Source organism: Amphiura filiformis, chromosome 2 (assembly GCF_039555335.1).
Source record: "Amphiura filiformis chromosome 2, Afil_fr2py, whole genome shotgun sequence".
Classification (NCBI taxonomy): Eukaryota; Metazoa; Echinodermata; class Ophiuroidea; order Amphilepidida; family Amphiuridae; genus Amphiura; species Amphiura filiformis.
Window position 1 is genome coordinate 10,045,870 of NC_092629.1, and position 14,488 is coordinate 10,060,357.

The window sequence follows — 14,488 nt, forward strand, 5'->3', positions numbered from 1 at the left end:
AGGGGTCATAAAGGGGGTCAAAGGTCAAGTTCTTCAAAATGCTCCAATTGAGCTGAAATTTAAATGCAATGATCCTTAAGACATTCTAAACATTTAAAAAATATTTTAAAATTCATTTAAGGTCATTAAGGGGTCATAAAGGGGTCAAAGTTCAAGTTTTTCAAAATGCTCCAATTGAGTTGAAATTTAAATGCAATGATCCTTTACACATTCTAAACATGTTGAAAACATTTTAAAATGCATTTAAGGTCATTAAGGGGGTCATACAGAGGTCAAAGGTCAAGTTTTCAAAATGCAAGCTTTCCACAATCAAGGTATATTAAAACCGCAATTAATGAAACAGTCTTATTAAAATTAAAACTATCCAGCACAGTATTGCTGCTTGATCAGATCGTCACAGTTATCCGCCTAACTTACCTCGTGCCCTTGCAAAGGGCACAGTTGCTCTAGTTCTTCCTTCTTTTCTCCTTTCTTTCTTTTTTAAAATTTATATATTTATTTATTTTAAGATTTATTTATTGAAATAATAAGAATTAGCATGCTTATCAAATTAATAAAGACGACTTTGGCAAGTCTAATTATTTCCCACTGCCAAAGTTTAAAGATGCGCGCCGCATAGCATTGTTATGGTATTATAACACTAAATTCCTTTACGTTTCAAACGAGAGGTATTTTTCAAGGTAAATATACCGGCATTTCAGTGTGAATGATTATTTAGTGGTGTGCGCCTGTATACTGGTGGTCCTATTTGACTAAGTTGCCAGTTTATTATTAGGTCATATAAACCCGATCTTGGTAAAATTCTCATTATTATTCATAAGATGACGCACGACATGAGACTACCGGTATATAGCCAAAGCCGTTCCCTCAGGCCGAGACATGTCTGTTTCTTCGGAAGGCACAAAATTAATTATAACCCGGGTCATATAATAATATTTCAGGTAAGAATATAAAAGGTCAGTATTCCTGATAGTTTATTGGTAGTGTTTATACAGGCTTGAAATTACAAACATGACCATGCACAAGAATTAAAGGCGTGAATCAGTAAGCTTATGATGATTCATTCCCGGGATTCATTTATGTGTTTTATATGTCATATTCCATATACAAAGGCATATAAGTTACATCAATGGCATACAAACTTCAATATAATAATACAATACAATTTAACTTCAAGCAATAATTAATCAATGTAATCAAGAAAATGCTCAGCATGCATGAAAGCCATGATATATTAAACTGATCAATATGATCAATACAGTGTATATAAAATGCTAACAAAACTTAGGAAATTAAACTTAGAAACAATATTTGATATATTTTTTAAATATACCGTAATATAGTTTATATAACTATGAAGAATGTTACATAGTGATTTACAAATCACATAAATCATTACAATTATATACAATAACAAAATTAATTTAAATTAGTAAAGTAATAAGAAAATACTCAACATGCATGGTACAGCTGATCAATGTGATCAATATACTGTAAATGAATTAAAGGCAAAAGTTCATTGATTTTAAATTTATATATATACAAATAGAGAATGTTATATGGTGATTAATATGATCAGATTGATAATTTAGTAAAATAAAGCGGAATTTACACAAGGAACATTTTTAGATTATTCTATTGCAGGATGTATACCAAATAAATCTGGTAAAAAAGTTATGAAATATGGAGGAGAGGCCATTAAACTCAGGTGAGCTTTCAGCTTGGCCCCACCTCTAAATTGGAAAATAATGTTGTTCAGTGGACAGGGACAAGATGGGACGGACAAGACACAAGACAAGGGGGAAATGAATTACTGGAGCAAATTGACAAATGACAATGATATCATAAACATGATTTGATAAGTACAGTACCGTAGCTCGAAATACAGGTATAAAATTCAAATTGAGAAAAAAATCTAGGTACCGGTACATGACTTGTTGTACTACATGTATGTAAAGTCATGAAAGTATACCATACATAATAAATAACATATATCATTCTTACACCCATCGAATGTGTGTCATCAGCCCTGAGATCGGCCCTCAGGAACCCATGGATTCGATCCATGTATATCATTCTCTAGGTTGTTCCGTTGCACTTTACCCATATGCCACATGTGTCAAAGGTTGATCGAGAAGTCTAGCCACAAATTTGCTCACTGATGAGGTTCGCATTTGAGGCATTAGAGTCAAAATTGCTGAAGCATTACACCGTGTAAAAGCAAAGCAGTGGAAGTTCAGAAGTAAACACAGCTGATCACAACGGGTGATCGCATAAAAAATGTTGCTAAAATTATACTTCAACAAAATTTTGGGCAATCTTATACTCCAAACATAAATTTGACTCATGAAATCAAAATAATTTTCATCCACATTTCAACATTATTTATAGTTTGATCAACTCGTAATCGACGGGCCTTATAACAATGCGGATTAATATCTACATATTTTATTTGAGAATTGCCTCGTGACATCTCGCCAGAAGCATCATAAATTATTCATTCAAGACCTATGACGGTTGTTTATTTTCTTTAATACACACAGGGGCGGCGCCACAGGGGGGGCAGGGGGGCAATTTCCCCCCTATGATTTGCAAAAAAAGAGGTAAAAGGAAGGAAAAAGAGAAGAAGGAGAGAAAAAAGGGAGGGGAGAGAAAGAGAGGAATGGGCAAATTTTGACATATTTTCTGACCGAAAAAGCATAAAAAACGCTCGCAAAGTGAACCTTTTCTTCTTTTAGTGATGGAGGGAGGGGTGACTACCTCCTGCCTACGCTCCTGATTACGGCTTTCATTTTAAAATATTTCCAACTTCCAGACACTCCCCATTCATATCATTTTATCGTGCCTATCTTCCCCCGGCATATCATATACAATGCAACTTAACATATACCGCATTGTGACCATAGGCGTATAGGGTAGATGGTCCATACAATCATTCCCCAATGTTGACGCCTGTATGTGGGTTTCTGACCAAAGTAACCTCGTATTTGGCCATTTTAGCCTAAAAAGTACCAATTTTTTGCGCGCTTCACACGACTTTATTTGACTTTTCCACCAAATTTCACCATCAGTTTAGCTTCAATATCACAAATTTTCGCGCACTTCGTGCACATTTGTACCATGAGCTTACTAGTATTCTGTTGCCAAAAGTCAGGATGAAATCCATAAAAATATGCGGTTGGAAAATAAATAAATAACCCAAACAAGGGTGAAAATGGTGCATCAAATGGCTTCATTTGTGCATTTCATCACAAATTTCTAAAAGTGTATTGCCCCGCCTATCAAAATACCCTGGCGCCGCCCTGAACAATATAGACCAGATAGCTCAACTATACCACTCTTTTGGGTCTACTTCTACTTTTCGGCGTAGTGGTAAAACCCTAGTAATTCCCGCCGATTACGAGCTGATCAAACTGTAACGGTATAAATAACATCTGTTGCAAAAAATGTCAGCACTAACCAACCCCGACCGAAAGATGATAGCAGCAGACTGAAGTCTATTGTGTGCAAATTTGAAGCTACATGTAGATTTCTCGAGTACCGGCAAGTCAAAATTTGTACAGGGCCTTTTACATTTAGTTCCAGTCACTTTTCTCCACATAGAAAATACCAATTTCCTTTTTCTTTTGAAATTTTTGGCAGTTTATTCCCATGATAAGAAATCAATCTTTTGACTGAAAATGCTCCACTAAGTTATTAATTTTAATGGCATGCTTCATGATAATTGACTGGTTGGGCTGAAAGAAATAGTGTTTTGGTTCTCATTCCCTCCGTCCTCAATTTCAGGGATTTCAAATCAGAATTTTTTTTTCGGATTTTTCAAATATTTTTAGACTTTGGAATGCTTTATTAGAACAAGGATCATGCATGGCACTTCTGAGTCTTTTTGTGGTACTCTAGGTGGTTTTATCCCCCAGACAGTTTTGGAAAAAAGAAAAGAAAATGGGTCTCCTCCTTTACTCAAGCACTATAAGAAAATACCCAAAACTACTAACAATGCTAATTTTACATTGGGGAAAAACTACCTTCCCTCATCAATTCATGAAAATCCTCTGGATGAGAACCAAAACATTAATTTTATATGGCCTAGTGTATACATACTTGACTACAAGTGAAAATGAACTTTAACCTTTTAAGTTTGCATAGAGTCTTTATCTGTTGTGACTACTGTTGTGTAACTATATTGTTTACATTGCAAGTTTTCATACTTCACTGATAAACTTGCAATGCAAACAATAATTTAGTTATAAAACAGGGTCACTGACTTCAGTATGGTATATATAATACTGTAAGTGTTTTTATTTTCGCAAGGGTTTTATTTTTGCAGATTTTGCAAATAGAGATTCATCTACAAATTAACAGGTAGCTTAATATATGTAATAATGTATTGCAAGTATAGGGCAAAACTGCATTGAGCATCTGCAAAATATAACAATTGCTAAAATGTTTCTCTCACTCCAAATCGGGAAAATAATTGTACGCAAAACTTGCCACTAATACAGTGCTACTTTTTTCTTCTTCTACTTCTTGAAAAGTGTGTGCAAACGTAAAGGTCAAGGTTCATTTTCACATGTAGTAAAAAAGCATACATACAGGTACACATACCTTTCAATGTTGTTTACCATTCACTCTCCAAATATTTAGGACAATACTGTTTGGGGAATATCTTGCTGTGACGTGCCTTTGGGTGTAGGCCTATGTATGTAGTATGTAGGATATTTGTGTGTATTCAGTGATATTAAATAAATGATTGGAAGTGGCACATTACATGTAAATGTAGGGTCTGTAGATTGTATTCCACTTCAGCAGAAACTGTCAAAAATCTTTGGTTCACAGATCCTCCTCCAGAGGAGTTAGTGCAAGAAAGCCCTACATGTATCTGCAATAGCTGTCAGATATCATGCAGAAATTGCCAATTGTCTATAGGGCAGCTATTGCAACTGGCAAGTTCTTACTCCAAACTTTGTGCACTTTTATGTGTAAAATTTTCTCTTTTTCTTTTAAACTTTCTCATTGATAGAATCGTGCACGTCAGGTTTTGATCACTAGTATTCCACAATATGGCTGCAGCTGTACAGAAAATAACGGAGTTTTATGACTGGATGATTGAAGTGGCTGGTAAGTTAAGTTCATTACCAACTATGTATGTCTGGATTATACTCAAAAGTACTGACTCAAATTAGCCTAATGTGTAATGCTATATATGGTAATTTAAAATCTGCCATTTCAGTTTGTTGCTCATATGGACCAAAAAAATAAATTGTTTGTTTGTCCACACTTTCAGCAGTTTGGCCTGTCGGTCGGGAAATTTTTTTTTCATCTTTATATAATTTGAAGTACTTGTTTGAAACACTCACTGACCACAGAATTTCCACCAAATACAAATTCAAAGTAAACCCAATTTCATGGCATATGTACATGTCTGGCAGACTTAAAATAAGTAATGCATTTTTAAGTTCAACAATAATAGGTTTTACTTACAAGTAAGTAATGATAATATGCAATTTATGGAAACCTTTAGCCAGGTAATGGGGGAAACATGCAGGAAATGGTATATTTCTTTTATATCTTCAGTTTTCAGACAAAACGTTAATGATTGACTTATTTCGGGAAATAAAAAAAAAAAACTTTTTTAACAAAAAAAGGTTTATGGTTGGGACTGCCGAAACAGTCTGTCAGATGAGGACAAGCAAAGAACTTTCTTTTTGCCTTAGGGGCCAATCATTTTCTTTGGAAGATGGGTTCCCAAGTGCAAATCATATTACACTGTTTTATTGTTCTTAAATATCATCATTGTTTTGGAAGGCCAACAACATGCTTCTTATGTAATGTAAATTAATGTTTTAAATAATTTACACACCATATTTTTTCAGATCCCCGAGTTGAGGATTGGCTACTGATGAGAACACCATTCCCAGCATTAGGCTTCATTGCAGCATATTTTGTCTTCCTTTGGATAGGACCAAAGTTGATGGCCAATAGGAAGCCATTTGACTTCAAGCCTGTTCTAGTCGTCTACAACTTTTTCTTAGTAGCGTTATCTGTTTATATGTTTTATGAGGTGAGTTCAGTACAGTTCAGTTCAGTACAGCTCAGTTCAGTTTATTTCATCCACTCGTAAAAATATAAACAACATACTATATGCAATATAAATAATTAATAGATATAATGTATTGGTACATGGTTCAAAGTATACATTAGGCAAAAAAAAAGGTTTGTTTGTCCATAGAGGCTTATGAAACAGTTGGTCGGTAGGTCGGATTTTTTTTTTTTTTTACAGATATTGCACTGACAATTTGAAGACTGGTAAATAAGTCAAAACACACAGCACTTTACTGGTTTAACTCTTGAGATGGTTCTGCATGTTATACTGTTCATTTTCTTTACATTTTCTTTCTTTAAATTTACACTAACCACTGTTTTACTAGCACATTCAACACAAATTAAAAAAAAGAAAAAAAAAGACACGGTCGGGACCAGGTTACACGGTCGGTCGGACGTGGACAAACAAACAATTTTTTTTGGCCTTAAGGAAATACATACGAGGGATGAGATGATGAACGAGGATACTGCTAAAGGCCGAGCGTGAGCTAGGAGCCCCAGGGGGTCGCTCACATGGTAAGGTGGTACGGGTATGTGCTGCGGTCAAGGGCCCCCTTTTCAGGCTCTTGTTGGCAGTTCCTGCATTTGCATCATGCTCCAGTTCATTGAGCCTAAAACTCTGAAAATTGTAGCTCTTTAGCTCAAATTTGGAAAAATTTTGCATTTAAATTTTTTCAGCTACAAAGCCTGTAATTTGGTCCAATATTAGTTCACACAGACCACTACAAAAATGTTGAAATTTCAGTTCATCAAGCCCCTATCTTGCCCCCTAATCAGTTTTTAGTTCCTAAAGTTTGGCGCTCTGCACCACACACCTCATAACAAAATTTATGGGCTGGGGACGCGAGATACAGTGCCAGAGCTTGGCCTAAAATTACAAATTTACAAAGCTACAAAGCCTGTAATTTGGTCCAATTTTAGTTCACACAGACCACCACAAAAATGTTGAAATTTCAGTTCATCAAGCCCCTATCTTGCCCCCTAATCAGTTCTTAGTTCCTAAAGTTTGGCGCTCTGCACCACACACCTCATAACAAAATTTACGGGCTGGGGACGCGAGATACAGTGCCAGAGCTTGGCCTAAAATTACAAATAATAAGTTCATGGAATTAATTTTCTATCCTCTAATAACCCAATCATACATTTTCAAGCAATATTGTAACATTTGCGGAGCAGGGCACCTCAATATTTTTCTAAATTCTGTTTTTTACATGATGTTAATGTATTAAGCTAACATACACTGCAAAAATCAAGACTTCAGGTGCTGTAATCAGAGATATTGAATAGAGCACAGGAACCATTGTTGAATTATCACAATGGAAATATTTAGTTGAATGCATACGTGATGTTCGTAACACAGTATGTAAATGATGTGGGAGATGGCCATTCACACATCAAAGGACCATGCCGTAGCACAACCGACGGAGTGAACGCATAGGCCACATTAGTGCTGGGAGTATATTCCCATTTTCTTTTTTGAGTTACCTTTATTGGGTGACTCCATTTGAAAAATACACCCCTGTGCAGGAGATGAATCTCATGTCCTCCATAATAAAACACAACACACTGTGAATGCATTCAAGTCCTTAAATTCTATGACACTTGCATATGACTGGACCTGGGGACTGGACATTCTTTTATGTCATATTTATACAAAACTGTACATGTAAAACTTAAGTGATTTCCAAATTTGTATTCTTTTCAGTTTCGAGTCACATCATGGCTGGCCAACTACAGCTACAAATGTCAACCAGTCGACTATTCAAATGATCCTCTAGCACGAAGGGTAAGCAGAACTATTACTCTGATCAGCTTGTAGTAGGCGGGACTCATAACAGTGTGGATTGATATAGATTATGGTGTAGAATGACTCTGATCATCTAACACCGCATGTTTAGATTCCCAATTGCAGGCTATTTTGCTATTAATAAGAGTAATGTCATGGTACACATGGCCTACGCATCAGCATTTAGGGCAGGGGTCCTCCATTATGTTTGCTGGCAGGTCACAGAGGACCAAAATCATTTTAAAGATTTGTGTTTGAGGGACAAATACACCTTTGTTTGCTATGTTTACTATACATATCAGAGCTGCAACTTTAAGGGGGCACTACACCCCTGGCCAATTTTGTGCATATTTTTGCATTTTTCTCAAAAATTATAGCGCATTGGTGACAAATAAGATATGTATATTATAGGGGCACTGAAAATTCAGAAACTCAAAGCAAGTAGTTATTGATTTATTGATCAAATATTGGTTTTCACTCATTTTTGACTGTAACTCCACAACTGTTGCCTGTGCTGAAATAAAATTTCCAGTGCAGTAGTTGTGGTCCTTGCCCATATGATATACATATCTTACTTGTCATCAATGCACTATAATTTTTTAGAAAAATGCAAAAATAGGCACAAAATTGGGCAGGGGTGTAGTACCCCCTTAAAGGGCCAACCATAATTGGCAGCATATGGCCAGCCTAGAGAACTCCTGATTTAGCATTTTACCAGGACATTTCACCCTAAATTTCACACATAGATCAGGTCAAGTGTCATATCACTTTGTAGGACAAAAATCCATGACTGATTGGAAATTTTGTAATCCAACACAAATATTTCATGAATTTTGCAACCGGACACATACTTTACATGGAAGAATGTATCCTAGTGTTAGACATCCATGTCAACCACATGTAATGTCATGGATTGATATATGAAGTCAGCATTGAGTCTGTTTTGCTGACTTTGATGACGAAATTCCACTTGCCTTGCGGGCTTGTAGGATAGGGTATCAGTGACTCTGCTGTGATTTGTCACAGGCTTTTAGCCCAAGGTCCCGCCTCATTATTAATTATACATGTATAATTAGTATGATCCAATGCTCTTGTTTGATCTTCACACAGATGGCCAGTGTCTGTTGGTGGTATTTCTTCTCCCAAATCATCGAGCTTCTAAATACATTTTTCTTTGTGTTACGGAAGAAGAACAACCAAGTATCATTCCTGCATGTTTACCATCATAGTACTATGATTGTCAACTGGTGGCTTGGGGTCAAATATATAGCAGGCGGACAAGGTAGGTACATGGTGTAGCTGTTAGGGTACTTGGCAATGATACACAAGTTCTCAGGTTCACAAAGTCTATGATTCTCAGCAATTCCTACATGTTTGATATCATTTAGTACTATTATTGTTATTTGGTGGCTTGGGGGGGGGAGGAGGAGAAAGTAAGTGCAGGATGTGGTATTTTGTGCATGCCAATATTACCCTTGTACATATACATGTAGAACCTGTTAAAACCATATTGTAACATGCGCTAAGTAGGAAGCCCTTGTTTTCAAAATTTTTACACAATTGTAATGTAATTTAATCAAGTCATTAGGTGCTGTACTTGTGACAAAATTAGATATTTTGAATAAAACAATGGAATAAATCATTTAATTATTACAAAGTACTATTAGTTGAAGGCGTATGCAATGCTATAACACTGTACGTATGCAGCATGCAGGAAGGTCATAGCACATCAACAGCAAGAAACAGACTTGTATTCAATGAAGTGCATGCATTGGCATCATAATGTGCTGTTATTAAATAGCGATTTTCTTGGTTCTGCCTACTGTTTAGGTCAAATTAAAAGGGGACATATCTGACAGTGAAAACTAACATTTTGTGGAAAAGCAGTCCAAAATGTATTTTTATGGAAATGTTACAACAAAGCTTAGTGATAAATCATTTTCTTCTCTATCTGCAGCATTCTTCTTGGCCATGTTCAACTGTTTTGTACACATAGTAATGTACACATACTATTGCCTTTCTGCCATTGGGCCTCATATGCAAAAATATCTATGGTGGAAGAAGTACATGACACAGTTACAATTGGTAAGTTTCAAAAATTGAAATTTCAATTCAAAAATTGAAATTGAAATTTCAAATTAAAAAGTCAGGGAAAACATTTGTGATTTAGTTTTCAGTATCTACAATAATTTATAAATCAGGGAGTTGGTAAACTTTTTGCAATCAAAACTTGGAGGGTGGTGGTGCTATTGCAAATTTCATTCTTGCAATATTAATCTTACACCGGGTTACATGTATATTGACCTTTTTTCAAAATTAGTATATTTAAAGTCTTAAAACAAAGAAAATATCAAAAAGTCTGTTATCCAGGGTCCCAGCAAAACTGCAAACTACATTTACTACAAGTGCATCCTGTATCTGTGGCCCTGCAGTGCCTCGGTGTATGGGAGAAGGGACACACAGTACGATATACAGGGTACGGGATACATATTTTTTAAACCGTAAAATGAAAAAAAATGAAAATTCCTTTGTATTACAAACCATCCATATATGGTCATGTTTTTTGAGGTGGGACCCAATTGCGTCACATCTTGCAATTCGTCAAAAATCAACTCCTTTTTTGTATTTCTGATTATATTTCTAAAAGTTTTCACCAAAACTATGTAAAAGTATACATTTTTATAAAGCATATATTGTCAGGAATGCAAATCTGTTAAGTTTGAGTGGATATACAGGGTGTGCCAAAAAATATACAGGGTGATTCCACTCAAAAATACCTAAAAATTAAATTTCTTTACCACTCCAATATTTCTACATAGTATATTAAATTGGAAAATGAACTTGATATTTGGAATGTACACAATTAGTCCTTTCATAAAATATATAGTTTGCACTATATTTGTTAAGCCCATTGCGTTATACAGGGTGTGAAAAAAGTTGTATTTTAATTTGCTTAATTTAATGTAAAATTTCCCTAAGTGCCATTAATTGAAAGCAAGTTATACACTTTAAATTTGGAAAATGTATTCAAAATAGTTTAAAGAATTGTTATAATATCACATTTAAATATCTAATTCCCATATGGTGTTCCAAAAATCAATATACATTGAATAATTTGTCACAATGGTACATGTAGGCCTACATGTAGGCATATATACATGTATGCACAATAAACCTACACCAATAAACTAACAATAGCTAGAGATCAATATGTCATCAGATTAAATCCTTTGACTGTAATAATCTCCTTTGAGAAGATTTAAAACAATTTAAAACCAAAAGATCTAAATGACAGATGAAATTTATTTTCATTCCTTTTTTCATGAATGCAAAATTTAAAGCCCATTGTATTGCATGACACACATTCCACTGCATTAATTGAACTTTAGCTCATTAAATCCTTAATTATTAAATGGATTAAGATTACCTAGGCAATTATAATTATAGAAAGTTAAAAAGTCAGATTAACATTATGCAAATGCAGTTTTACTTCTACTAGGCAACAAAGTGAACAAATTTTATTAATGAACACCCAACTTCCCATTGAAATTACACAGAGCTCCTCCTCTACCGGCTCCTCCTCTACCGGCTCCACCCCTGACTAATTAACTTAATTAAGCAGTTGCAATTAATTAATACATTTGTTCAACTGTATTTGTTATTTTTTCATTAAATTAATAATTTATCTTCAAAATAAGACCAAAACCATCTCTTCATGATGGATTTGAGCAAAAATATAGGAATAAGAAGAGAAAATTTTTTTGAAAATGTGACAGCTCCACCTTTTTTGGGTGCCCACCTCAAAAAACATGACCACATACACTATAAGATTGTATTGGGGCCACCTGCACAGGCACACCTCACTAAGGTATTTGGCTGGTGTTGTGCAGTACCAGGGGGGTATACCAGTGTAGTACCAGTGCAGTACCACTGCTGATGGGTCCTCTGCAGTTGCAGCATTGGTACTGTTTAGGTACTGTGTGTGTACCAGTCAGGTACCTTGGCGATGGTGTACCTGTGCAGGCGGGTTTAATAGGAATTAATGGTTTAAGCAGTGTGTATGCATGAAACATACCAATGTTAAAGGAGTATTTCGTGATCCTAGCATCCTCTTTTTATGACATTTTTCAGTACATATCCACGAAAAAAGCCTATTCCCAAAATTTCAGTTGATTCCGATTTTGCGTTTGCGAGTTATGCATGATTATGTGTATACACTGCTCCATAGACAATGCGTTGTAATTTCGTTCTGGTACACCAGAACGAAATTCAAATTTCACTATATCTTTGCAAAACGAATTAATCTGCAAGAAATATTTTGTACATAAACATTATGTAGCCAGAGGTTTCCAGTTATATAAAAATCTCAACTTTTTTTGAGAAAAGTGGGGGGATGAGGCTGTGGATCACGAAATGCCCCTTCAATGTATTCATTGCAAGATTTTTTTAAAAGTTAAAGTTCATTCTGTGCTGGTTGATCATAATATATAAACAGTATAATCAGCAATTGTTTTATTTTTGACTTGTTCTTTCAGCTTCAGTTTTTTGCTGTAGTTTTCCATACCGGATACAACATGACAACAGATTGCCCCTTCCCACAGGGATTTAACTACGCCGTCTTCTTGTATGCCATCTCAATGATCATCTTGTTCGGTAATTTCTACGCTAAATCTTACCGTAAGAAAGAGGGGAAGCATAAAGTATGATTTAGGTTTTTGACATTGTTATCTTTTATGCCAACCAGCATAGTTTTTTATTTGATTGGGGTTGAAAACATGTAAGTACTGCCAAGCAAACACAAAACGATTTATAGAAACATTGAAATGCAGGTTTTGTAATGGTATAAACGTTTTAATAACATTCAAAAACATTTGTGAAGCTTGTTTCAAAACATTCTAACATAATGTTATTCAAGTGTTGACAAAATATTTTGTAAAAAATTTGCAGAAAATAATGTACAATAACATTTGAAAAAATGTTGTTGTAATTATAAATGTTTTCATTACCATAAATGTTATTACCGTACTGACGCGAGTATAGTCCCACCTTCGAGTAAAGTCCCACCCCCAAATTTTCGAAAAATTTCAGAAATTAAAAAAATATTTTTAATAAGTTTTTAATAAGTTTTTCGGCTTTGGAGTGTCCCAGGACCCCTAGACCTAAATGCTAGGATCATTCATGGTTGACCTAAAAAAAAAAAAAAAAAAAAAAAAAAAAAAAAATTTCAAGATGTTTTGTATTTTTAATATGAAAATTGATACTTGGTATTCATGTCATAATCTATTAATGATTTCAAAATGCATTCAAATTCAATGCATTTTGAAATCATTAATGACATGAATACAAATTATCAATTTTCATATTAAAAATACAAAATATCTTGAATTTTTTTTTTTTAGGTCAATTATGAATGATCCTAGCATTTAGGTCTAGGTCTAGGGACACTACAAAACCGAAAAAAAAAAAACTTAAAAAAAAAAAAAAAAAAAAAAAAAAAATTTTTTTGAAATTGAGTATAGTCCCACCCCCAATTTTGAAAAATGTTCACCCAAAACGGGTGGGACTATACTCGCGTCAGTACGGTAAAACGTTTTGTGCAAAATATTTTGTCAACAATGAAATAACATTATGTCAGAATATTTTGCATCATGTTATCAAAAATATTTTCAAATATTATTCAAACGTTTTCTGCCCTTTATGTTTACTTTATATAACCCAACATTTAAACATTTTCTGGTAACTTTTTCTAACCTTTTTCAAATGTTTTTGGAAATGTTTTGTGTTTTCTGGGTTATCACTGGTCAAGTCTATTTACATTGAACAGTGAACAGTGAACCTTGCCATGAGACATATGAGGCCCCTCGTCATCAAGTTGCATTTTCGTGACTCTCATCGATCGGCGTGTCGTCTTTCATAATAAGTTCTCTCAGGTTTAGCTTTACTCAAGCTGTTGGAAGTACTTACTTTGGTAACAATCTACTCAGTTATTTGCAAACGTTTATAGAGGCAGCACATAATGGGCTATTCCATTTAAAATCCACACTACCCCTGTGGAAGATTTTGGGAATATCTTCCAAAGGGGGAATATGTTTTTCAAATTGGTCAGGTTTAATCATTTTGAAACCCATACTCCCTCTGTATTATGGCTTTACCTACATGTATATCTTTAACTGGAGTGAGTATTTCAAAAGGAAGTTGACCCAACTGTCTATTTATTTGAAACTCACAATCCCTCTGTGGAAGAATTTAGCTAAATCTTCCACAGGGGTAGTGTGAACTTTAAATGGAATAGCCAAATTGTTATGTAAATGAAGAGTTCAGATACAAAAGTGTTGATTAGAAAATTTCTCTCTGTTTATGCCAGTGTACATTTAAGTTATATTTGTCAGCACTCTTAGCCTTACAAGAGTGACATATAAGTGCTTGTTATAATATAATGTAATTTACAATCACTGCCTTGTGCTTTTTTATAATATAATGTGAGTAATTATCATAATAGATTTCACAAATAAGATGAGAAAGGTTTTTAAAACAAGTCTCCACATACATAAATGACAGCCAGTGAAAAAATTTCACTGACCATCCAGGATTTGAACCTGG

The 14,488-nt window shown here is 34.6% G+C and overlaps 1 protein-coding gene across 1 annotated transcript; it reads left to right on the forward strand.

The window, feature by feature from the left end:
• Positions 1 to 616: 616 nt before the first annotated feature.
• Positions 617 to 12,857, forward strand: LOC140172792 (very long chain fatty acid elongase 4-like). Its single transcript, XM_072195922.1, has 7 exons — positions 617 to 941; positions 5,021 to 5,118; positions 5,874 to 6,061; positions 7,808 to 7,888; positions 8,999 to 9,170; positions 9,846 to 9,973; positions 12,424 to 12,857. The coding sequence occupies exons 2-7, from the start codon at positions 5,061 to 5,063 to the stop codon at positions 12,592 to 12,594; spliced, it is 798 nt and encodes a 265-aa protein (XP_072052023.1). The 5' UTR covers positions 617 to 941; positions 5,021 to 5,060; the 3' UTR covers positions 12,595 to 12,857.
• Positions 12,858 to 14,488: the final 1,631 nt, after the last annotated feature.

Coding starts and splice junctions, on each gene's coding strand:
- LOC140172792 (XM_072195922.1), top strand. CDS start 5,061: ATGGCTGCAGCTGTACAGAAAATAACGGAGTTTTATGACTGGATGATT. Junction 9,171..9,845: donor ATATATAGCAGGCGGACAAG/GTAGGTACATGG, acceptor CTCTATCTGCAG/CATTCTTCTTGGCCATGTTC. Junction 9,974..12,423: donor ACATGACACAGTTACAATTG/GTAAGTTTCAAA, acceptor TTGTTCTTTCAG/CTTCAGTTTTTTGCTGTAGT.